The following is a 25,820-nucleotide window of genomic DNA, read 5'->3' as shown; positions in this document are numbered from 1 at the left end:
GAGCTTATGTCCCTGGCGCATCTAGTGCAGAAGCTTACCGCATACGAGCATTATCATCCTGAGCTGTACCAGGACAAGTTCAAGCGCCATGTAAACATGGCACAAGCTGAAGAATCTGACGACTCGGGTGAAGAGCAAGAAGTAGCCGTGGCAGAGTGGACCCGGGGGGCAAATCCTGTCCCATGCAAGTGGATCAAGCAGCAGGGGCTTGTGAAGGGCTTCGACTTCGACGTAACCAAAACAGAGCAGATATTCGACCTGCTCCTCAAAGAAAAACAGCTGAAGCTCCCAGAAAATCACAAGCTGCCGACGGCACAAGAGTTGCAGGGAAGGCTATACTGCAAGTGGCACAACTCGTTTACTCATGCCACTGGCGAATGCAAGCAGTTGCGTCACCAGATCCAATCGGCCATCGAGCAGGGCCGATTAATCCTGGCTCAGCACACTATGAAGGTGGACACGAAGCCCTTCCCATAAGCTAACCTGGTGGAACTGTCAGACTTCAGGTCCAAGGGCCAGGACTTGGCATTCCACATCAACATGGTGGGACCTATGCGCCGCCATGACAAGCAGAGGAGAGAGGCCGCTTCTGGCAAGCGGCCGCACAAGGAACACGAGTTGGAACAGCAGCATGTGACTGAAGAGCAAGTGCGTCACATCCGCAATCAGCTTCCAGCTTCTAATCGGCTTCTGGAGAAATACCAGTATCAGTACAACCTGCGCCGCCGATGCGAATCGGAAGAAGACGAGTACGAGCACCGCACGGGAAGGACGTTGGGAAGGCGCCAGGCTATACGAGACCACTGGCACTGCCCGTTCTTCAGGTACTGTTGGAGCTCCGGTATGAGCCGATTACCTACTATAGATGATTGCTTGGAGTGCAGGCCGCAAGGGCACCAACAGGACAAGACATCAGTGTTCCGGCATTTGGGGCCCAGGACACGTCAGGATAATCATGTGAGGCGACCATCCAGAGGAGATTCCGAGCCAGAGGAAGAAGACAGGTACCATCGTCCACGGTGGTGTCTTGACGGGCTCAATCGGTCGCAGAAGCGCAGAATACAGCGCTTGCGCAACCTCGAAGACGCAGAAGCAAAGTATCTAGACGTGCTGAAGAAAGCACGTCCGGATCTCGCGGAGCAAGTTAGGCGACCGCAGAGGGAAGTGAGGCGCCCCCCGAGGATGGAGTGGCGCCCCAAGCAGACAGAAGCCGATGAGAAGCCATCGGCTGACGTGAACATGGTGTTCGTGCTCCCGTCGGAGTTTCGAGCACCCCAACCGGAGGAATTGGCCATCGCGCAGCTGGATCTTGGCCCACAGCCAATCATTTTCGAGAAGCCCAAGGAGAAGAGCTCCAAACACCTGAAGGGGTTATATCTCAAGGGCTTCATTGACGGCAAACCTATGAACAGGATGTTGGTCGACACTGGTGCTGCAGTGAACCTGATGCCATATTCTGTGCTGCGCCGATTGGGTCGTTCTTCTGCCGACTTGATCAAGACCAATGTGATGCTCAACGACTTTAATGGACAGCCATCAGAGGCGATGGGGGTTCTTAATTTGGAACTGACAGTGGGCCGCAAGACTGTGCCGACATCATTCTTCATCGTTAACAGCAAGAGCACATACACGGTGCTGCTTGGAAGAGACTGGATTCATGCCAACTGTTGTATCCCTTCCACAATGCACCAGTACCTCGTCCAATGGGACGGCGATGAAGTAGAGGTGGTCCCTGCAGATGATTCCAGCGAGGTCTCGGTCGCAGATATGAACGCCTGGGATGCGGAAGGACAAGAGCCAATTTCCGGGATCGCCCTAGAAGACTGTGATCGGATTGAGGCGACAAAAAATGGATTGAGGCTGGTCTTATCCACTGGACTCACAGAATAGATGCACCCTGGCTAGCCACGGGGTGTAAGGGAAATAGAAAGGCCGGTCCCGGCGATCGGCCCCAAAAAATAGAAAAATTCTATTTTTGGTCGGAATTGTTACATCGTGTACACGTGATGGCCTCCTCTAGCAGTTGGCTATCTATTGACTATTTGGCTCTGAAAAATAATAGAAGTATAGAAGCGGCCAGCCCGTGCGGCTGGCCAAATAATCTTTCTTGTCATCTCCCTGTGTTTGCTGCTGACATTGTGGATAGTGAAGATTCGCTCGCATTCGCGGTCGATTTTTTAGATGACGGCAAACTCGGATACGGATTCACATCAGCTGATGATTTGGAAGAGGTTGACATCGGTCCTGGGGATAAGCCACGGCCGACATTTATCAGCAATAAGTTGGATCCAGTTTTGCGAGAGGAGATGATCACATTGCTGAAAGAATACCGGGATTGCTTTGCATGGGACTACACGGAAATGCCTGGATTGGATAGAAGCATAGTCGAGCATCGGCTCCCGCTCAAGGAAGGGTTTCGGCCGTTTCAGCAACGAGCACGTCAGATGAAGGCCGAAGTCCTGGAAGAAGTTAAGAAAGAGGTGGAGAAGATGCTGGATGCTGGGTTCATCAGGCCGTGCCGGTATGCAGAATGGATCTCCAGTGTGGTGCCGGTACAAAAGAAAGACGGCCGATGGCGTGTCTGCGTCGATTTTAGAGATCTCAACAGGGCAACTCCGAAGGATGAATACCCAATGCCTGTTGCAGAGACGTTGATCAACGCCGCTGCTGGCCACAAAATGATGAGTTTCATGGATGGCAACGCCGGTTACAACCAGATCTTCATGGCCCCAGAGGACGTGAACAAGACTGCGTTCAGAGTACCAGGTGCAGTTGGCTTGTTCGAGTACTTGGTTATGACTTTCGGACTGAAAAATGCCGGTGCAACGTACCAACGTGCTATGAATTACATTTTTCATGACCTCATCGGTAAGCTGGTAGAGATTTATATTGATGACGTTGTGGTCAAGTCCAAGTCAACTGCAGGGCATTTAGAAGATTTGCGTCAAGTTTTAGAGCGGACTCGAAGGTTTGGGCTCAAAATGAACCCAAAGAAGTGTGCCTTCGGTGTATCGGCCGGTCAATTTCTGGGATTCCTAGTGCATGAAAGGGGAATCGAGATCGGCCTAAAAAGTCAAGAAGCCGTAAAGATGATGAAGCCACCTACTACAAAGAAGGAGTTGCAGAAACTCATCGGTAAAATTAACTTTGTCAGGCGATTTATTTCTAATCTGTCTGGACGTATTGAGCCGTTTATGGGTTTAGTAAAGATCAAATCCGATGATGAGTTTCGCTGGGGGCAGAACAGCAGCAAGCTTTCGATGAAATCAAAGAATATTTGTCAAAGCCTCCAGTATTGGTTCCTCCTCAGCAAGATAGGTCGTTCTATGTGTACCTATCCGTTGGTGACACTTCCATTGCTTCGGTGCTAGTCTAGAAGCATGATGGCCAAGAGAGGGTGGTTTTCTACCTCAGTAGACGCATGTTAGACGCCGAGACCAGGTATCCTGAAATCGAGAAGCTTTGTCTTTGCTTATACTTTACATGCACAAAGCTTCGCCATATTTTGCTCTCGGCGGAAACAATTGTCATATGCAAATCAGATGTCATAAAACATATGCTGTCGGCCCCTGTCCTTAAAGGCCGGCTCGGAAAATGGATGTTTGCATTGTCAGAGTTCGATATCCGATACCAGCCTACGAAAGCAGTCAAGGGACAAGCACTGGCAGATCTTGTTGCGGATAGGATCAGCGTTGATATTGCTGCGTTGTTTATTCGTGCTTGGGCTATGTTCTTTGACGGATCGGCTTGTGATGATGGGTGCAGTGTGGGAATTCTGCTGGTGTCACCTCGAGGGGCGACTTATTCCTTCTCCATCAGAATGACTGCCTCGTGCACCAATAATCTGGTGGAGTATGAAGCCATTCGCAAAGGGATGGAATTGCTTCTCGAAGCCGGTGCAGAAGCAGTGGAAATTTTTGGAGATTCGAAGCTGGTGATTTCTCAGCTCACGGAGGAATATAGGTGTGAGAGCGAGGCTCTTTTCCTGATATGGATGCAATGCCGTGAGTTGATGTCACGATTCAGGTACATCAATTTCCACTGGATACGCAGGACTCTGAACAATGAAGCCAATGATTTAGCACAGATGGCTTCTGGCTACAAGGAGACAGCCGATGGAGTCGAGGTGGAGGTCCAGTTTCTAGAACCCGGAGACTGGAGAGCCGATATCTTCAATTACTTGAAGGATTCGGCTCGGGGGGCACCTAGAAGGATAAGGCTCAAGGCCATGAAGTATGTTCTGATAGGGGACGATATGTTCTACAGGACCTTGGAAGGACTATTACTTAAATGTCTGGGACCGTCAGAGTCAAATCGGCTATTGCATGAGGTTCATGAAGGAGCCTGCGGTACGCACCAATCGGCTCATAAGATGAAATGGCTGATTAGGCGATCGGGTTATTACTGGCCCACTATGCTTGAAGATTGTTTCAAATATTACAAGGGATGTCAAGCATGTCAGAGGTTTGGCAAAATTCAGATAGTGCCAGCATCAGTGATGAATCCTATCATTAAACACCGGGCCATTCAGAGGATGGGGGCATGGACATGATTGGATAGATCAACCCGTCGTCTAGCAAGGGTCACCAATGGGTCTTAGCTGCCACAGATTATTTCACAAAGTGGGTAGAGGCAGTGCCCATGAGGACAGTAGCATCGAGAGATGTGATCAGCTTTGTCAAAGAACACATCATTCATAGATTTGGGATCCCTCAGACCATTACGACTGATGGAGGATCGGTCTTTATATCAGAGGAATTCAGAAAGTTTGCCGATGACATGGGGATTAAGCTGATCAGATCATCTCCGTATTATGCCCAAGCTAATGGACAAGCTGAGGCATCCAACCAGAGCCTTATCAAGCTCATAAAGAGAAAGATTGATGAATACCCTAGGCGTTGGCATGAGGTGTTATCAGAAGCTTTGTGGGCATATCGTATTTCGTGTCATGGGTCCACCAAGACATCGCCGTACCATCTAGTCTACGGCCAGGATGCTGTGCTACCATGGGAAATCACGGCTGGATCAAGGCGTGTTGAGTTTCAGAATGATCTATCTGCTGAACAGTATGCAGCTTTGATGAACGATAGTGTGGAGGACCTGACAGAGCTAAGGCTTTGGTCGCTGGAAAAAATCAAAGAGAACAAAGCTAAGGTTGCCCGTGCATACAACAAGAAGGTCAAGCCTAAAGATTTCCGAGTCGGAGATTTGGTTTGGGAGGCAGTATTGCCATTGGGAACTAAAGACAAAAAATTTGGTAAATGGTCTCCAACTTGGCATGGGCCGTATAAGGTTGATCAGGTTTAGCCTGGGAACGCATACATGCTCGAGGAAATGGATGGCGTCAAGTTTCCCGTTGCTGTCAATGGTCAGCATCTCAAGAAGTATTTCCCGAGCATGTGAGAAGGCGAGTAACGAAAAGCCGATGAGATCCATCTGGCTGCAGTGTAATAGGCCAACACGTTGAGTTGGCCGCGCAAAAAAAAAGGAGTCTTGAAAGGCCAACACGTTGAGTTGGCCAGTAAAAAAAAAATCATCATCATGACAGGCCAACACTTTGAGTTGGTTAGTAAAATATATGAAAAGCAAACAGCCGATGTGTGACCATCGACTTAAGATGTTTTTAAAGGACAGTTACAAATCTCAAGTTAACAGGCGATACTAATTCTCTCTTGAGCCTATCTATTGGTTCAGGAACTTTTCTATGGCATGGATGGCTTCAGTTCGGACAGAGTCTGCTCGTGCTATAATTGCTTCGTCATCCTTGTCATCGCCTGTGACTATCTGCCGACTCAAGGTGCTGATCTCTGCAAACTCTGCTTGTATCTGCTCGGCTATTTCCTGGGTTTCTTGCTTAGAGTTTGCGATGGAGGTTTCCTCGGCCTGGATGAGTTCTTTGGTGGTGCGGACCTTTTCTTCGAGTTCCGCCAGTTCTTTCTTCAGGAGGTTGAGTCGGTTCGTGTTGGCAGACACGTTAGCTTTGATATCTAGAGTTGCTTTCTTCTGGTTGAGGGCCTTGCACTTTTGGGTAATGTCAGCTTTCAGAGAAGTTTGGGAGCGACGTGCTTCCATCCTTTGTTGTGCTTTATTGACTTCTATCCGAAAGAATGGGAGGTTGCTGGCTGACCAGAGCTTGATTTGCAATGGCTCCGGGAGTTGGGATTCTATTTGTTCAAAGATGTTCTTTATGTTGCTGGAATCATCAACCAGAGCGGTGATTGGAGCAAATAGAAAATCCTTGATGAGTCGAAGCTGATGTGTCAAGTTAGCCGATTGCTGCGGAGGTAATGCTTTTGCTCCAGGGACAATCAGACCCATTGATGCTGGGTCGAAGGAGAGTAAATCTGAAATGTCAAAGCTCTATGGACATCTCTGGAGTTAGAACAATATACATTTATGAAGTTATCGGCCGGTTCAGAATTGGTTTTATGAGGTTACCTGTCCTGAAGAAGAAGTGTTGGTCGGTTCGGGAGCAATCGTCCTATCAGAGCTGGTGTTAGCGTCAAGAACCTCGACTGTATCAGTTTGTTCTTCGCTTGTATCCATCAGTGCATCAGGAGTTGCAGCTGTCTCATGTTGATTCAGGCCTTCTACATTGGAGGTTTCTTCAGCTGCATCCTGGAAATAGAATTATAGTCAACCAGAGCATATATGTCTAAAATAATGGAGAAGGTTTTGAAAGATGAGTTACCTGGTTGGTGTTGAACTCTGATGGACTCGGAGATGCTGGTGCTGGTTTCTTGATCACTCGTCTTGTGATCATCTTCTTTTTCTTGGTCAAGACTCGGGGGGCAATTACTGCAGAGGCTTGTCTTCGCCTGAAAGCCGACTGAAGCAAGTCTGGCTGAACAGACATTATCACTTTCTTCATTGGTGGTGATCCTTTGCAGAAAAGTACATCAGGAGCAGTTGGAAGAAAGTGAAATGGTTCCCCAGTACTTGGTCGTGGGTTCTGAACCATCTTGTTGCTGCTGACAGGATGAGCAGGTTAAGCCAAGAGAAAGGAGTAGAGGACTTAGGAGGAATAAAATGCATAAATTCAGTACCTCTTCCTCGAAGATTACATATTCAGGATCGACGCTTTATGGAAGCCTGATGCGTTGCCATCGGCTTTTGGAAAATAAACGAAGGCACATGGAATTAAGGGGAACTTGATTTCATTAAAAGGAAATTCATTACAGAGAAAGCCGATTTTACAAAAGGAATTAATCCTTCGGCTTTATGATCCTAATCCTACGATGCTGCCTACATCTACCAGTCGTAGGTGTCTGAACACCTACGGCGCTTCGGGCTTCGCGACGGTGCGTCTCCACCATCGTCGTCGTCGTCGCCGCTGCTGCTGCCGTCGTCCTCGGTGCTGCTGCTGCTTCCCTCTTCGCTCCCCTCCATGGGGGCCTTGAGGAACTGATGGGGGTTTTCCCCTGCCGCCGTATCGTCGCTGGAAGAAGAGCCGATCTCTTCGGAGGAGTCGGCTCCTTCCCAGGAGAAGGCGTCATCTTCGCTGTTCTCCAGTTCCTCTTGGAAGAGGAACTGGAGGTCTTCCTCTCCTTCAGTCATGGGCTCGTCCTCCTCGGAGGCGACCCCGAAATCGAACTCCTCTACATCCCAGTGCAGAGGAGCCAGCGCCTCATAGGCTGCTGTCGGGTCCCACTCGGGGGTCGGCTCTCGGCTCTCTGGGATAGAGTCGATGGAGGAGGCCAAGAGGGAAGAAGGAGAAGGGGGAGAGGAGGAAGAAGAAGAGGAGTCTCCAAAAGAGTTGGAGCCGGAAGAAGAAGAGATCGCCATTGCTGGTGGTGAAGGATTGGGGTTTCTGCGCTACTGGTTTTGGGAAGAGGAAGGAGTTTTGCTGTGGAGAAGAGCCGATTCGGGTGAGATTAAATAGTGAAAAGGTGGAAGACGGATCGGCAGTTTCACATTCTACGAGGAGCCAGTTGCACAGACGTTGCGTCTTCCTTGGTGGTTGCAATGTGGTTAATGAACATTAACGGGAAGACGAAGCGACGGATTGGTTTTGGAACAATCATTGCCAAAACCAGGGGGGCATGTGTTATCGCCATAAATTAACAGGGTTAATTTATGGGCCGAAATCAAGATGGGCTTAAAGCAAAAGATGAGGAAGGCTTGTAAATCGGCTCCTGCGTGAGCATATGGGCCACATTGGCCGTGTATCCTTAGATTCAGTTTAAGGTTAGAGATAGAGTCCAATCGGGACAAGATTAGTCTAGATTATTTCCCAAGTCTCCGGACTATAAATATGTACCCTTTGTTATTCATGAAGAGAGCGTCATCACGACTCGCAAACAACAACTCTCGGCGCATCGCCACCCCTAACCCTAGGGTTTCATTCAAGTAAGTGCCATGCTGCCCTGGTCGCCTCTTGCGATCAGGGCAGTATTGTTCTTGCTTTTACCTTGGTATTACTCGTACTGAAGCGTTTTTGATGGCGAGTAGTACTAGTTATCATGATGTTCGTAGCATGGTTTTTAGTAGATCCATTGTGCTTTGTTGTTTATCATCTACGAATATCATGTTGTCTCTGTGCAATCATGTTCCGATCTCATGCTAGTTCTTATTGCATAGAATTAGTCGCACAGGGGCAACACCCTGCTTCTTTCATATTTAGTAGATCCGATCTGTTATGGTTTGCTCTTATCTTAAGAGTTGGCATAATATCTGCTAGGTTAGGCCTTGCAAACGGATTGGATGATCCGGTGGCGTAGTAGATGCTTTATCTTAGCCTTGATAGGGATTGTTCCGGGAATCGGCTCTTGCTAGTTCTTAGGCCTCTGTTTTAGATTGTAGTTTAGTTATTTGTTACGTTCGCTAGGCCTAGTCACGTGTAGGATGTTCCGATCTAGCAGTGAAGCTGTTACCATCGTGGATTAGATCAACTAGATTTGACTGAAGCAGCTTTTCATAGTTATTTGCTCTATTTATCATATCCGGATACAATCAGATCCTGTCTGACACCAGGACTCGATCGGCTCTTCAAAGCCGATGCAAGAGTCATCCCGGGGAGCCGACCACGGCTCGGACTTACGTTTACACGTGTCTTTGTATGCAGGAAACTGTTCGGAGCACGTCTGCACCCTCCTGATCGGGTATAGGTCAGGTGGCACGCCCGGTTTTCCACAAAACCTCCGGGCGCGTGACGGAAATTGCGGGCCGTCGACGAGGGAGCAGTGCCTCTAGCGCCCTAGCAACCTCCCGGCTCTTCGTGTTGCCCGTCGTTGCTCGCCGGTGGGTTTCGGTCGACAACAGCGCCATCTACGACCCGGCGTGTCTCCGTGACTCAGCCAGGGCCTCAGGGCCCGGACGCCGCGACTACTCGGCGAGTCTCCGTGACTCCGCCTGTGACTTAGCCAGGGCCTCAGGGCCCGGACACTGCAACTACTCGGTGCATCTCTATGACTCCGCTAGCGACCCTGCTCGGGGGCTGGCGCCATTTCCAATCCGGCGTGTCTTAGCGACCCAGCTGAGGCTTCAGGGCCTGGACGTCGCAGCCACTCGAAATGTTTTAGTGACTTAACCCAGAGCTTCAGGGCTAGGGAACCTGGTTGGATTCTCGCGTTTTGGCTGCCTCGAGGTAGCCAAGGGCCAATATCTCCAGGGAGTTGGTGCAACAAAAACACTCATCAAGGGCTCATGCTCTCGGATAGTCAGAAGTCAGGAATCAACTCTTTGATCCTCAAAATGCTTCTCCGAAACCTTCCGAGGCCCGGGGGCTACACCCAACGGGTCGCCCAGGGGTGTATCCTGTTCTGGATCAACAACAACAATGGATACTCATAAAGAGCACCGAAGGACTTCGTTCAGTACGACAAGGTTCAGCTCGGCCCTCCGGCACTCTAGGGCTTGAAGGAGATAGATCTATATACCTCCCTGCCGAGTGGGGTCCCCGAACCCGGGTGACTACCCTACTCGGTGACTCGGCTACAACTACTCGGCGTGCAGGCACTCGGCTGTGCGCAGAAAGGATCTTCAGTAGATCAGGATGAGAGGCTCCAGGTAGAAGCCCGGATATCTAGGGATCTTAACCGACCTCCTTCCTTGTAAAATGTGACATCCCGAAAAATTCACTAAAATTAAATCACGCGCTAAAATAATTTTCATCGTTGAGCTCAAAACCTTCATAAACCCCTGAGCCCTAATTCCCAAAACTTGTCCCATCGGATCTCCGCCCCTACACCCGAAATCAATCACTGTGTTGTCTCTTTCTTTTCCTATTCCGTGTGTCACGTACCGACGGCCGCCGCTCCACGCCCGACCGGCGCGCGTGCGCGACCGGCCGCGGTCGCCACAGCGAAATCCGACGAGCGAATCTCTCTCTCTCTTTCCCCTTTTTCTTTTTTCCATTTTTTCTTTTCCTTTTCCATTTTTCTTTTTCTCTCTCTCTCCCTCCCCTGCCACGCTCTTGCGCACGCAGAGCAGCTCGACGCCGCCGTGCCCTTGCGCCGGCCACCGCCTCACCCCAGCCGCTCCCTGCCTGGGCACGCCGGCCCCTGCTCCCTGCCTAGCTCGCGCGCGCTCACTCCCGGCCGCCTCCACGTGCCCACGCGGGCGCCCCATCGCCTTGCACAGCACTGCCCCATCGCCTGCCCGAGCCGCCTTGTCGTCCTCGCTGCCCGCGCGCCGCTCCGCGATGCTCGCAAGTGGCCAAACGCAATTAATGGCGCCCGCGTCGCTCGCCGGCCGCCACCACCACCTCGCTCCCTCTCCACTGCCTCTCCCGGCCTATAAGTAGCACCCCCGCGCAGCTCACCTCCCCCACGAGCTCCACCGCCACCCCTAACCCTTCCCCGGCCTTGCAACGCCGCCGCCGCAAGTGTCTCCGCCCGCCGCCGCTGGCCCCCGTGGTCCCGCCGCCTCGCTCCACCCCAGCTCGAGCTAGGTGGGGGAATCAACCCACCTCCTCCTCCTCCTCTCCCTTTTCCCCCTGATCCCAGCCGCCGCCGTGCCCTGGGCCGCCGGCGAGGGCCACCGCCTGCGCCCAGCGCCCCTTCCCCTGTTCTGCGTCGAGAGGAAGGGGATGAAAGGCTATTTTGCCCTTAAGCCCCTCCCCTTCTCTCTATTTCCTAAAGAGTCCCTCCCCCTTTCTAACCATTTTGCAAAAGAAACCCCCTCTTTTATTATATTTCAAAATAAACCCTTCCACCATATAAACTTAATTCTAAATAAACCCCTACCTTTTCCAGAATAACCCAAAACACTCCCCAGAATTCTAATCAGGTCCTTTCACTAAGTACAAACAAGTCCCTGGATTCTTGTTTATACCCTAAACACCCCGTTACTTATCATTTTATGCGCCAGACAATCTCCGATCGACCTGAAACTTTACCACGCCAAACCTAACATAATTTTGGCCGTGCTATTAGGAAACCGCCCAAAAATATTACTCCTATCTCCATATCTCAATCGTTTCCGATTCGAGCTCAACGATAAAACTTTTATTTTTTCTTCCTGGTTGTGTGCTTGCTTGTGTGCGTCACAGATCATGGTGTGAACGAGGGAGAACCCGTCGATGAACAGTACTGCGAGCAAGTGAATGAGGACCAGTTCTGCGACCCCGAACCCGAAGGACAGTACCTCGAGAAGGACTTCCCGGAAGGCTTTGAAGACGTCAAGTTCAATCCCGCCCTTTGATGCATGTTTTTCCTAGTTTTTATAAACACAACATATTGGCCTGTTTTATAAAATTGCATATGTTTTGCCTGTTGCTAAAACATGGTTGGATAGCCACCCCTTGATTTGTTATAACCATTCCTTGACCACCTAGATTAATGTCTGAATGTGTTTGGACGTTAATCGCTGCTAGAACACTTAAGACCTTAAACACAATAACATTTGTTTTATAAAAGGAAAATGTGTGAGTGTGTGGGAAGGGAAAAATGTGAAATTTTCGAAAGATAAGTTTAGACGGGATGGATGGCACTTCTGTGTGATTTGCCGATTGGTGTGCTTGTACCTGTATGGTAGAGCAAGGAAGGGAGATATCCATCTTGTCACAACTAAGGACCGAGTTGGTGTGTCATCTCACCTAACTCTATTACCGTGCAAACCACTCGACCGTTAAATGGGCAACGACTTAGCATAAACCCCACTAGTTAGTCTGATAGCCATCAGGAGTGCTGAGAGCAACGGGTGATCAAGGAGAAGGGATTAGCTCTGTGTGACTTATGCCCCGGTTACAACCTCTGTCATAGGTCAATGACCCCTTGGTGGATCCCGTGATGGCTAGTCAGGTCTAGCTAAGGTGGGTAATGACTTTGTTGGGATCTACACCGACACTACGGTGTTCGAGCTGTGGTACCCCGCTTGTGGGTAAAGTTGCACACCTCTGAAAAGTTAAAATCTATTCGAATATCCGTGCCCATGGTACTGGGCGAGTTACGGTGTGGTCACATAACTAGTGTTTCTTCTGTGAATGGACGGGTTAGCGTGAGTCGTTTTGAGAAAAGTGTCCGGCAGTTGTGCCGTGTGTTACGGCGGATGAGGAGTCTGGTAACAACTTAAAACTGGGATCCTGTGTGGATCAACTTTACATGTTACTCGGTACCAGAAAACTTGTTTTGAAAATCCTTTCTTTCAAATGAACCCCTGCATAAAAATTCGCTTTTCGCAAGTTAAACCCTAGCCTTATCCTTGATTTACCATGTGCATTATATTTTGTTTATACCCCATTCGTGTGTGTGGTTGGACTTGCTGAGTACGTTTGTACTCACCCCATTCTTAATTTTTACAGATGAAGACCCAGACTTCGTTCCCGAAAACGCCGAGTAGAGGTTCCGTCCTGCACCCAACCTTGCCTGTGGATAGGGTCACCCGCAGGAGGTTCCATATGGCGCAAGACTCTAATGACCCTCTTTTCGTAGTTAATATCGTTGTGTGAGTGTGGGTTGTTATCCTCGCGATCGTGGCGCTTCACTGCCCACTTCCGCGTAGAGTTGTACGGTGATGCACCATCTGATGTAATAAAAGTGTTATCAGCCTCCTGGGACTGATATTGTAGCACTTTTAAGTCTTCTCTTATGAGGGAACGCTTCATAAAACAACCCGAGTATACCTTTCTTTACCCCTACGGCTCTTAATCTATATAAAAGAGACGTAGGAAGACCCATAGAGAGACTTCTTTTTCGCAGCGTTCCACAAACTCTAATACAGCCCCGAACACAGGACGTAAGGTATTATGCACATTGAGGCCCGAACCTATCTAAATCCCTGCGTCTTTGTGTTACCATCGAGCTCTTGGTCCTGAGATCCCCATCCTGAAACTCTACCGTTTCAGGATGGGGATCTCAATCCGACAGTGACCTTTTTGTAATTTTTGTTTTCTCTAGGGACTTCTCCGCGTGTTTGATGGGGTATCCTGTACTCTCATATCTGTATTCACATGTGTCTTTGTATGTTTTCCTTATCCCGTATCTGTCTCTGGCTTTTTTGGGGGGGGGGGGGGGGGGGGGGGGGAATGGTATCTCAACTTTGGGTTTCCAAACGAAATGGAAGAAAGCGACTGCTCACTGACAGAATAGATTGCGAAGTGCAAGCCCCTGTCGCCGCTCAATTTTTCGTACCGTGCAGTGCAGCCACAGCCGAAGTAACCACCACAACCGGCGACATATAAAAGGAGAGGCAATTATGTTGAAACGAAACTATATCTCGTTTCGTTTTTTAAGTAGCTGTCACATCAAGAGTGTCAATCTGAATATCCGAATACCAATTTAATATAAAATTAATTACATAAGTTGCAACTAGGACTCTAGATGAATCTATTAAGTATAATTAACACACAATTATATTTCAAAAAAACACACGATTAGAGAGTGATTACATCAATTAGTGATCAAATTATGGACTAATTAGGTTTAACATATTCGTCTCGTGATTAAATTACGACTTATGAAATTAGATTTGTAATAAATTTATTTAGTACTTCTAATTGATATTTAAACATACAATATGACGGAACTTATAACTTAAACCGAAAAAACCAAAACGAAGCTACCGGTTCCATATGGATGCCTGAATAAAACAAGTAGCTGGTTCAAGTCATCAAGGTCCTGCAGGGCGCAATATTTCCTCGGAGCACGAGCTGCAGCTAGTCTCGCGAGGTGAGAACTCACTTCTCCTAAGGCTGTGCGCACTGGGTACTGCAAAGGTTACTCCAGTACCGCTTTTATAGGAAAACATCCTGCAGCGGGGTACCGTATCCTTTCTGCTACCGAAGCGGACGGCCGACCATCTGCTAAATGTGGCGGGGTACCGGACCTCCTCTATCAAGGATGTGGCTGCCCACGGGACCCGCCGACTTGTCGAGCAGAACCGGCCAGCTGCCATCGAGCCTGCCGCCCCCGCCGATTGCCGTCGAGCAGATCCGGCCCACCGTGCCCCGGCGGTCTTGCCTGACGCCCCCACGCCGGCTAGAGAGGGAGGCCGGGGAGTCAGAGAGCTCGAGCCGGGGAGGAGAGACTGCCGGAGAGGAGGGACAGCCGACTCGCCGGAGCCAAGCGGCGACGGAGGTGAGGAGCGTGGGCGGCGGCGAGCTCGAGGAGGAGAGCCGTCGGGGAGGGAAGGACCGGCTCGGGGAGGGCCGCCGAGGAAGGACAGCGCGGGGAGGAGGTCCGCCGCCGGGAAGGATGCTCGCCGCGCCGCCCGCCCCGGCCGCCGAGCCCCGTGCGCGCCGCCGCCGCGAGCCTCCGCCTCTCCGCCGCGCGCGCGCCTCCGCCTCGGCCGCCCTCCTCCACCATGGCCCGCGCGCCCTCCTCCGCCATGGCCACTGCTCCTCATGCCGGGGCAGCTCCTGGCCCGCGGAGCTCGCAAGGATGCCCGTCGCCGTGCTAGGAAAGCCGGAGGAGTGGTGCGCGGAGGAGGCCGACGTGCCGAGCGTCGCATCCCGCCTCCCATCGCCAGCTCCATGGCGCGCGCCGCCGCAGCCGGGAGCTCTGCCGCCGCTGTCGAGCCTACCGCCCCAGCCGTCGACCAGATCAGGCGCGCGCGAGCTCCAGGGGCAGGGTGCGCGCGAGCGGAGGGGGAGGAGCAGAGAAGAGGGCGGTGACGGAGGAAAAGCAGGTGGGGAGAGAGAATGGGAGGGAGGGGTAAATAAAAGATAAAAAATCTGACGTGTGGGTCCCGCGATCTGTAGTTGGGATAGATGATAGATATAGAGGATGGATGAGTGCGGAAGAACTGGATATAGATGATGGAATATCGATGACTAGAATAAAATATTACTTTTAGAGGTTAAATTTAGAGTACGACGAATATGGATAGCCTATTAACTGTTGTACATGTAGGATCAATTCGCCGATGAGGGTCATTTGTGCGTTGTATATACCTACCCTTAGTTTTGAAAATAGTGTACTTCCCAATAATTTCAACATGTTTCATAGTCTTGAAAATAGTGGACATCTAGGTTCATTCCATACAGTCCCTTTCACATTTCTCTTTAATCTTTCATTGGGACTAGCCTTGCGCAGCAAGTTAGAGGGTCCAACATGTCGGGAGGTGTAGCCAGACCTATTCATCGATGTCAGCCGACTTTGTGCAAAATTAATGAGGAATCACTGTTACTACGTTTGCTAAGCAAATTCTATTACAATAATAATATCAATTGGCATTGTCATTCCAAAATAGTTCCAATATAAAAGGGTTAGGCTAATGGTTGAGCATGGAAACCAAAATAACTTTGAGTGTTCAAAACCACGCGCATGAACAACATGTAAACTTGTGAAATATATACACATGAATCACAGTACGATTATATGCATCCATTAGCGCTAGCGTACTGGCTTGTTGTAGTGACTACTAGCCAATGTGTTTGTAAGACCATGTTAGGTGCAACAGTACATGGCTGAATTCATCAAGAGACTGTATCCGCAACAAATCATCGTGTTGGACATCAGGGTTTAAAAAACCGGTGGTACTGTTCAAAACCGGAACAGTAACACAAAAAAATTACTTTTGTATTTTTAGATTTAGAAGCCTAAAATATAAAAAACCGGATCCGGTTTTTCATCTCGGACCGGACCGGAAACGGGAAAAAATCCCGAAAACCGGCGGTTACCGGACGGGAAGTGAAACCCTGTTGGACATTGCCCAAAAAAAAATGCAGGCACCGCCAATAATGTGACAACATATCCATGTATATAGTCACCGAAAAGTTGAATTCATAAATAAGGTGCCAAAGCCTTTTTTCCCCCCTTTTCGCGAGGATAGGTGTATCCACAAATTTTGTGATGAACAAAGCATCTTGATCCTTGCAGTGGATGGTTCTCTCACGGCAAGACCTGCAAGCTGTCCGTGTCATGCTTTTGGTAACCCCAAAAATTCGTCAAGTTGACCACTGAAGAAGCTAGTAATTAAAGATGGAAATGTATATCAGTGTTCCGTGTGGAATAGGGTAGACAATTGTCTGGAGAATTAATTTGGTGATGTCTACACCAATGCCTCTTATGCATACTAGCATGCCAGACCCAGGGTTTAAAAAACCGGTGGTACTGTTCAAAACCGGAACAGTAACACAAAAAAAATTACTTTTGTATTTTTAGATTTAGAAGCCTAAAATATAAAAAACCGGATCCGGTTTTTCATCTCGGACCGGACCGGAAACGGGAAAAAATCCCGAAAACCGGCGGTTACCGGACGGGAAGTGAAACCCTGGCCAGACCATGGTTCAAATCATGGTCCTACATCCGTCCCAAAATATAACAATATTTTGACTTTTCAAAGTCAAACATCTTCATCTTTGACCAATAATATCTCAAAAAATAATTACTTTTAAATAGAAAAGATTACATGTTATGATATTTGGTTTCATTACGAATAAACTAATATCACTTTTATGTTGTCAATCTTTATATTTTTTTACCATCTACAGTCAAAGATAAAAATATTTGACTTTGAAAAGTCAAAAAGTTATTATATTTTGGGACGGAGGTAATACATACCCATCACCTTCTCTGCTCGAGTCGGCACTAGCTTCAAACCATAGTTCGCTTGCATCTTCCTCCCAGCTACCTTCTCCTGGTCACTGCCATCCTCGCTACCGGGAGACCCTTCCCCAGATTATCCCGTCTAGCTCTATCATTTAGACCACGAACATTCCAAATTAGTATGCTGGTTCTATCCATTGACACCAGGAAAAAGACCAGACCACACAAAAGTAGAAATAGACAGTATCAGTACACCGAAACCGGTGCAGGATCCCTACGAATATCTTCCTCGGATGGCACAGCCCATCCAAAGAGTGCTGACAGGGCTTCGACATGGTCACGTCCAAGGAGGTCCCGGTAAAAAGTTGAGTACTGGTTGAGAGCTTCATCAGAGATCTTCCCGTCATCATCGGCGAGGCTATGATGGTGATTTCTCCCGGCGCACCCAGCATGTATGTTGAAATTATTACAAAATCATCAGCATCATCTCCAAGTTACCGTCCGTACTACAGGGACTCGGTCACAGTCACGCTCAAGGGGCAAGAAACAACTCTAGTACAAATACTTTCAGTCTTCATGTCCCTCGACCTCTCCAACAACAACTTCAAGGGTATCATCCCAAAGGAGATCGGCGACCTGAAGTTTCTCAAGGGGCTAATCTCTCCAGAAACTCCTTCACTGGCGAGATCCTTCCCAGGATTGCGAACATGCTGCAGCTGGAGTCGCTTGATCTCTCCTACAACCAGTTCTCCGGGGAGATCCCTCCAGCAATGGCGTTGATGTCATTTCTCGAGGTGCTCAACCTCTCATACAACCACCTGTCAGGGCAGATACCGCAAGCAAGCCAGTTCCTGACGTTACCAAACACCTCATTTCTAGGGAACGACAGGCTGTGTGGGAAGCCACTGGCACGACTGTGAGAGACGAACCACCCACCATCAGCTAATGCTACACCGGGCTCTTCTAAAGAGCTGAACTGGGAATTTTTGTCAGTTGAGGTAGGGGTCATTTCGGGTTTGGCCATTGTGGCTGTGACCATGCTGCTGTGGGGTAACGGGAGAAGGTGGGTGTACTGGCATGTTGACAAGTTTTGGCTGCAGGTTCTGCAGCCATGGATCAGCCGCCGTCGACGCTGAAAGTGTATGGTAGTGTGTGTATGCCTTTGTGATGTGTGCAAGAATATAAACGAGCACTACCCGTGCTTTCGCAGGACAGCATTTTAGTATATATGTATGTATATTTCAAATTTGGTGAATAAATTTATGTGGTGCTGCTGCATGTTTATTTGATTTGATTTATTTCTTTTTGAAACTGTAATTTGATTTGATTTATTAAGGAACGAAACTCTGGTTTGCCAGGAAAAAGAACGGTAATATAAAACTAAAACTGCTGAAAAGTTAACAAAGCTTACCTTTCGAATTTACTACATGAAAATCATTGCACGGATTGCCACTGTTCAACATCAAATGCTCGTCATCCATTTTTCTCATTTAAATGAAACGTATACACTTCAGGAATTGAAGATTTATTGACAAAGCAGGTTCTATATACAATATGCATGCCATCCCTATGCAAGGAAAAATAAAACTAACACCCAGTTAGTTTTAGAAGAACTACTTAATCAATTTAGATCGACTAACAGTTTTTTTTTTGCAAAGGGAAGGGAGACTTATATTAAATCTTGACAAAGTACATCCCCAAATTACACATGAAAAAAATCTGAAATATAAGATACATAATATTCTATCCAGATTCTTCCATCGTCTTCTTCCTCAATGACTTTCATCGAGTGTCGAAGCCAAAGTGCAGTCCTTATGCCAAATCCGATGACCAACCCCAAAACATTGGACATGCCGCAAGATCCAACGCTTCGGAACCAATCCAAGACGCATCTAAATCGCTGAAAGAATATTAGCGGCTGCATCATCGGGTATAACATAAGATGTAGATTTATCACCTTCAAAACTTGATCTCCTCTCCGCGACCACCGACGATGAGATCGTTGACCCGGAGTCGTTGTCTTCGTAGGGGGCTCCCAGAAGGACCCCTCCCCTTGCAGATAATGGCCACAAATTGGCCGTCTGCCGATGAAATCGATGCTTATAACGACGATCTCGTCGTGGTAATCACCACACAAACCCCAGCCGAAAATCATATGATTTCACCGGAAATTTATTTAGCAAACCCTAAGACACTATAAAACTAGGAGAAAAGAAAAAGGGTGGATCCCCTCCCCTTCTCGTCTCCGGCAGAAAGAGAGGGGACCGAGCCCTGGCGGCGTAGGCAGCGGAGGTGGAGGGCAGGAGTGGCGTAGGGCTTTTCTGTGGCGGCGGGGGTGTTCTGTTGCACAGTGTCTGACTTTTGGACCAGATCGACTAACATTGGAACTACTAATTAACTGAACTTTCAAACACAGATAATAACTTGAAGACTTATGTGTCATGCTTCATCCAATCTCTGAAATTGTGTTCTTCCGAGCAGAGTATCTGCAAGCTGACACCAACATGTTTCAGAGTATAGTGCCAAATAATTTCTGTGGCTTATTCCACGCAAAGAAAAGAAAGAAATTCCTACGGTTTCAAAACGCACTGGGGATGAGACACCTACTAAAACCCATGAGGTCGTGCTAGCGCCGTTTGCCAGCGTGCCACGTTTTCGTCTTCCCCCGTCCCGTTCCGGCCGTGCGGACGTGCGGCAACCGTGCGCGCTCGGCGCTCCTCTCCTAGACTCCTACCTCTGCAGCAGGCCTCCTGATCGGTTCTGATCGCCGCAGGAACACTCCTCCCGAAGCAGAGCCCCCCCTGCAGTCTACATAACGAACACCTGCAGGAGTTCGCAGCACGCCACTGCACGCGGCGTCCCGCGTCCACTGACCGCGGGCCACTCGCCACAGGAGGACGACGACGAGGCGGCGGCGGCGGCGGCGGCGGCGGCGGAAAGGCAACCGTGCCCGGCGATCCTCACGTGCTGCTGCCGAGGTAAGCCTAAAGCCTTCAACCGCGATTACATCGGCATAGCCGCATAGGCGTAGGCGACCTTTCTCTTGCTACTCGCTTGCTGGCTTCCTTTGATCGGCTCGCCTCGTCGCGAGTTCCTCCGGCGTGACTCCACACTCGCGTTCTGGGGAGATTCGAACCGGCTTCTCGTCGGGAACTTGGGAGTTGGGATTTGGAGGCCTTCGGGAATTCGTGGAGAGGTGTTCCAATGGCGTCTTGGCGCCCCACGTCCAGCGGCGCCGATTCCTGCCGTGCGCTCGAGCTGCATTGGGGGTCATTTCTTGAGAAATTCGGAGGAACCCCAGCGATGGATCCTCGCCGTCTTCGAAAAACTGCCCAGATTTCTCAAACTTCTTCCTGCAGGTTTTCAGTTTTGATTCCGACGCTCAATCCGAACCCATTTTTTCCCCGGGAAAAGAAAACGAAAATATTTTTTGGGGGACTGATCGGAGCTGCACAGCTGCATGCGCTGCTTCTCCTTGTCCTTGGCTTGGCGTCCTCGTCGCGCTGTGCTGTGACCGACCCGTACGGCGCCTTTTCGGTGAAATCCTTTGCGCCCAAGTCAAGTGTCCCTTTCCGTTCGATCCGGTCAGATTCGATGTGCGCATTCAGACCGATGCCGCCGCTCGCTTCAGATCCAAAAGCGCCGCGCCCTGTGTCGCGGCGTGCCCGTCTCGGACGACTCCGGCGAGCTTCTTCCTTTACCCCCTGACGGCAGGCCGCTCAACTCGAAGCCAATTTTGAATGCATCAGGCTGCATTTCATGCTAGTTTATTTTCATCAGCTACCGCTACGTGATGGTAGACCCGCCACCGCCATGTCTGTTTTCTCGTCAAGTTCTTCATTGTTTTTAAATAAATTCTGGAGGTTTGGATTTTGTGTTCTTTTGTTTGCATCGAACCGATGGCCTCCTAGTTCCTAGATGGTAGAGTGCTGATGAGCGATCGCTGTTTCCCCCTCTGCTAGCTGCTTCTATTCCAGTTGTACTGAAAATCTGCTTCGGCCACTAAGATCCATGGCTCGATCATGTGTCTCTGTCGGCCGCAGAGATTTTCCAGATGAACCACCCCTTGTGACGTCGCAGCCGGCGAGTAGCGGCACGAAACGTAGCGGCTCGATTTGGAGCTAGTTCAGTGCCCACCATCTGTTCTTGCCATGGCTCTGCTCTGAGCCCCATGTCCGTGTGGAGAGCTTTCTTCCCGCTAGGGGACCGTTCCCGACCTGTCCATGGCATGGCGCCAACGGCATGCCCGTGATGAGAGCGACCCGGCGCGGTAGCAACAAACCGGGGGAGTTCCCCATGGTCCTTGCCTCCATGGCCGACCGCATGGCCGCGGCACACGCGGCTGTCCCCATTCGGCATTACCGGCCAGTGGGGAGCGTGCGCCGTCGGCGCCGTTCGCGTCCATGAACAGAGCCGGCGGGGTTCCTGCCCCCGATGGCAACGGTGGTGGTGGTGGGGACTTGGGTTTTGTTTCTCTCGTGTCTAAGGTGGTTAATGAAAGCTTCTACCTCGGCTGACTATCCCGGTGGTTGGATCGTGTCTTGTTGTGGTGGTAGATCCGCGTGGTTTGGCGTCGCCTCGCCGCGGGGGAGACGGCGTCATCAGGCGTGGCGCGGTAGCTCGATCTTGATGAGAGCCGCGCCGATGCGGGTGGCACCTCTCGGCGCGCGCGGCTATTCTTCCTCATCTTCTTCATGGACGCCGTCGTGAAGGGTGAGCGCAGGAAGGCCGCTGTGGCTGCGGCTGCGGCCGATGGCGAGCAGCGACGGCCGCCGCTCGTGCAGTCCGAGAAGAACAATGCTGCGGCTGCTCCGGCTGGTCGGAGAAGAGAGGTGCCCTCCAGGTTCAAGCCCGTTGCGCCACCGGCAACTCCTGCAGGGAGGCGGTGCGCGTCCCCGAGCCTCGGCCGGGCGCCGGCAGCCGACTGCTCGGCGACGTGCAACAGAGCGCGGTCTGCTGACAGAGCTAGGCCTGCCGCGCCCGCGCCTTCAGGTGCCCCGTCTTCTCGGCTGAAGCCCTCCACCCTTGCCGCCGCAAGGTCCAGTTCGCCGGCCTGTGACACGGCCACCGAGGCACACGGGCACTGCGCTGCTCCCCGTGCAAGGAATGCGAAGGCCTCCAATGGCTTGTGGGCGTCTGCACGGAGCTCGTCTCCCTCTGTCCGGCCAGAGCCCGTGCAAGCAGCTGCAGGCCATGCCAAGAAGATAGATAGGCTAGTCCTTGGCTTACCTTCAGAGCAGAATGAACTGCGGTCAGGAGCTGCGGCTGAGAGGAAGAGGAGTCCTCTTAGAGGGAGGGCCGACAACATCAGCGACCAATGTGAGAATGCTCGGCTATCAGAATCTCCAGCCAACAGGATCACTGAGCGACATCGGTGGCCGGGGATGATGACCGGCCGGGGCTCTGCTGATCTCACTTCGACAAGCGCTGCTCCTGCTGAAAGGACTAGCAGGTTGGTCTCTTCATCAAATGCTTCATCAGGATGCTCTCCAAGGAGGGTGCATCCATCTGAAGGAATGGGCAAGAGGCTGAAGCGACCGTCGAAGGAGATGGCAATGATCGTTCACCGGAGAAGAAAGGGTAATCCAGATTCTAGCAGTGACACCTCTTCTCAGACGTCAAAAAGCTCTGAATCCACTTGTCACCCGAGCAAAGCCATCCCGGTTCTGCACAGATCGTCGTCACCGAAACAGGGCTCGTCAGCTGCACCATCTACTTCCAGGTGCTGCCAGAGCCCGTCGCGGATGAGGCCTTCAACACCTTGCGGATCAAATTGCGCCCCTTCAGCAACTCAATCAGGTGTTGAACGACCTGTGTTTAACTATATCGTTGATGCCCGGAAAGGGAAAAAGAATGCAGGCCAGATTGAGAATATCCATCAGCTACGCCTGCTGAATAATAGATTCCTGCAGTGGCGCTTTGTGAATGCACAATCAGAAGATACAGTACTACCCCAGAAAAATGGTGTTGAGGTAACACTGGCACCCTTTGTTACTTGTGTTCCTTTTCTAGTCTCGTTTTACCTGAGCTGAATTAGTTCATGTTCTCTGGTAGTCCTTATTTATTCAGATAATAGACAGTACAACTCATATGAGGCAAGTTCATCTTCTTTTTTTCTTTTTGTTCAATGGCTCAACAAAAATTTTTATTGGAAAACCATATGCTAGCTACTTTATTCATAATGATTTTTGTGTTTAGCTTAATGTTTTGCTTAATGATGCAACTGTACTCATTAGTTTGTTTATCCGTCAGAGATGCTCAGGTGACCATATGTGTTGATGAACTTTACTACGCAACTTCTCTTGATGTCCCTTTGCTGCGCAACGTTCAACTGACACAATACCTTTTCCCCTGTCAAAACAGAACATTCTTTATAGTGTTTCGGAAAGTACCTTGACACTGCGTGATGCTCCAACAATAACAAGAATAAATGTGCAACACCTGCAGCAAGAGCTGAATCTGTACAACATTCTAGCAGAGCAGGTTTGGATTCACATATCACTTATTATTACCTGTATTTCTACTAGTTCATGAGTATACTATCATAGGAACTTTGAAAGGTTTGGATATTATTGAAATGTATTTAAAATAGTTATAGGGAAGGAAACCTTTTTATGGTAATCCTAGGTCTCTATTGCTTTCTGAAACTGGGTCATGTGAAAAATAACAAATTGAACTTGGCCTGTTTTAGATGCAAAATTCAAAATTCCAAAACTATCATATCGAATGTATACGGCATATGCATGGAGTATTAAATCTAAACGAAATAAAAAACTAATTGCATAGTTTGCTTGTAAATTACGAGACGAATCTAATGAGTCTAATTAGGCTATGATTGGACACTAAAGTGCTACAGTAAATATGTGCTAATGACGGATTAATTAGTCTTAATAAATTTGTCTCGTAATTTACAAATGAGTTCTGTAATTAGTTTTATGATTAGTCTATGTTTAATACTTCAAATGTTCAAAAACTTTACATGATGTATCTAAACAAGGCCTTCAAAGCTTTGGATATTATTGAACTGTATTAAAAAAAGTTATAGGGAAGGAAACATTTTTATGGTAATCCTAGGTCTCTATTGTTTTCTGAAACTGGGTCATGTGAAAAATTAAAAATTCAGTTTACTTACCATGCTATTGTGATTCAGATTGGTTACCTTGAGAAATGGCCGGTACTAGAAGAAGAGAGCACTGCTACTGTATTTGAGGCGATCGAGGCTCTTCAAGCAAGCACGTTGTGCCTTCCAGTTACATCAGGAGCACAGGTTTGTGGTGAACAACATAGCTGCATGAACTTATGAAAAAACTGTTTTCTTTACTAGGATATATTGACATTACTGTCACATGAATAGGCTGATGGAGTTGCAATTAGGAATGCTATTAGCTCAGCGGTTGATGTTATGCAAGCTTTGAGTTCCTCTATGTTCTACTTGCAATCGAAGGTTAGATTTTAGTTCCCAATTCTTCAAGACATATTTTTCCTTTGATTATTTGGAACTTCAAAATCAATATAAACTGTTCTCTTTATAAAGTAACAATCATAAACTGCTAAGTACATTGTTTGGTGGAAGATAGGACATCCTTGCTTCTATTATTGACGCTTGGACATGCTTGCCAGGTCCAAGAAAGGACATCATTAGTTTCTGAACTTTTGGTTATGGCGAGGCAGGAAAAGGTTGCTCTTGACCAATGCAAAGAGCTCTTAGCTACGGCAGCAAAACTGCAGGTACTTTTCGGACTACGGTCATGTCAAACCTTTTACCAGTCCCGTTCGCATTTCATCCTATTTTCCTAATTCTTTATGTTTGAATCCCAGTTAAATCTCTAGATTTAAAAAACCTTGACACCGATCCTAGTTGAGCATTTAGTTATCTGCTATAATCCAGCCATTTCGGTTGGACAATATGCCAGAAGCAGCCTTAGCATGGCATGCCGTGCAGGACTAGCACCAGCATGATATGCCATGTTTTGGACAAGGTCCTGTGCAGACAAGACATTATATACTCCGTCCAAATCTGCACCTCATCTTCTTCACAAGATCTTGTTTAGAGTTCGCTGCAGGACTAGCATGACATGCCTTGTTTTGGAACTGTTTGCTCCTAGTGTCTGGACCATCGAGCCTGACAAAATCGGTAGGGAGATATGTCCAGAGTTCTGGACCATTTGCCACTGCATAATTGAATTTGTTAACCCCCTTCGCGCGGGTCCAAATCCTTCATTTTCTATCCGGAGTGCACATACTGCAACAACAACAGATGCTGAACTCTATATGTAAGCTAGGTTATTACAGGGTTTATCTTTGGTCAGGTGCAGGAGACCAGCCTTCGCACCCATCTGATGCAACTGAGGGAGGGATCTGCAGGATGATGAACTGCTAAGCTGAAGACATTAACACTGCTTTTGACAGAAATCCGTAGAGATGAAGTAAGAGCTGTGATGCATACTGAGCGCGCGCGCGCACACACAGCACACAAATTCAGTGACCTTTGAAGATCATGGCGCAAAGCTAATCTGCAGATTGCAGCTAACGATAGCTCATGGTGCTTACAGATTATTTATGGGGAAAGAAAAGTGTTGATGGTTAATTTTCATGGTTCAGTAATTCTTTTTTTTCCCTGGTAGTTGTTTCTTCAGGGGTATAGTCTTGTTCTTACCCAGTTCCCACTGTACATTTTGACTTTTCAGAAGTGCAAAGAAAAGTAAAAAAAGGATAAATGAAAATAAAACAAATGCCGATGAAATTTCATTTGTTCTTGCAGTGTTTTAAACGTGTTACTTTTCATCTTACTAAAACGAAATGAACTGATAATAGAAAAGATGCAACCAATCAGATGTGTTATCTGGATAAGTTGTGGGAAACTGAGAACGAGCGCGTAGCTTAGTGGTTGGG

At 48.8% G+C, this 25,820-nt stretch overlaps 2 protein-coding genes across 3 annotated transcripts; both read left to right on the top strand.

The window, feature by feature from the left end:
• The first annotated feature begins 17,378 nt into the window (after positions 1-17,378).
• Positions 17,379-17,848, top strand: LOC120678163 (receptor-like protein 9DC3). The gene is made up of 2 exons (XM_039959315.1): positions 17,379-17,569; positions 17,626-17,848. The coding sequence occupies exons 1-2, from the start codon at positions 17,379-17,381 to the stop codon at positions 17,846-17,848; spliced, it is 414 nt and encodes a 137-aa protein (XP_039815249.1).
• A 1,732-nt stretch (positions 17,849-19,580) lies between these two features.
• Positions 19,581-25,678, top strand: LOC120679459 (AUGMIN subunit 8-like). Of its 2 annotated transcripts, XM_039961045.1 has the most exons (7): positions 19,581-19,906; positions 21,485-22,900; positions 23,292-23,411; positions 24,079-24,195; positions 24,283-24,372; positions 24,549-24,656; positions 25,238-25,678. In XM_039961045.1, exons 2-7 carry the CDS (start codon positions 21,623-21,625, stop codon positions 25,295-25,297), a joined length of 1,773 nt encoding a protein of 590 aa, XP_039816979.1. In that variant the 5' UTR covers positions 19,581-19,906; positions 21,485-21,622; the 3' UTR covers positions 25,298-25,678. The 2 variants fall into 2 exon arrangements, with proteins under 2 accessions (XP_039816979.1, XP_039816980.1); XM_039961046.1 differs by having other exon boundaries at positions 19,581-22,900; positions 25,244-25,678.
• Positions 25,679-25,820: the final 142 nt, after the last annotated feature.

Source organism: Panicum virgatum, chromosome 6N (genome assembly GCF_016808335.1).
Source record: "Panicum virgatum strain AP13 chromosome 6N, P.virgatum_v5, whole genome shotgun sequence".
In the NCBI taxonomy this organism is placed as follows: domain Eukaryota; kingdom Viridiplantae; phylum Streptophyta; class Magnoliopsida; order Poales; family Poaceae; genus Panicum; species Panicum virgatum.
The sequence above is the reverse complement of the archived record's forward strand: the minus strand, read 5'-3'. Positions and strand labels throughout refer to the sequence as shown.

Excerpts from the sequence above, each read along its gene's own strand:
- LOC120678163 (XM_039959315.1), top strand. The coding sequence starts at position 17,379 with ATGTATGTTGAAATTATTACAAAATCATCAGCATCATCTCCAAGTTAC. Across the intron at positions 17,570-17,625 it reads AAGGAGATCGGCGACCTGAA|GATTGCGAACATGCTGCAGC; the intron begins GTTTCTCAAGGG and ends GATCCTTCCCAG.
- LOC120679459 (XM_039961045.1), top strand. The coding sequence starts at position 21,623 with ATGGACGCCGTCGTGAAGGGTGAGCGCAGGAAGGCCGCTGTGGCTGCG. Across the intron at positions 22,901-23,291 it reads CCCAGAAAAATGGTGTTGAG|AACATTCTTTATAGTGTTTC; the intron begins GTAACACTGGCA and ends CTGTCAAAACAG. Across the intron at positions 24,373-24,548 it reads TGTTCTACTTGCAATCGAAG|GTCCAAGAAAGGACATCATT; the intron begins GTTAGATTTTAG and ends CATGCTTGCCAG.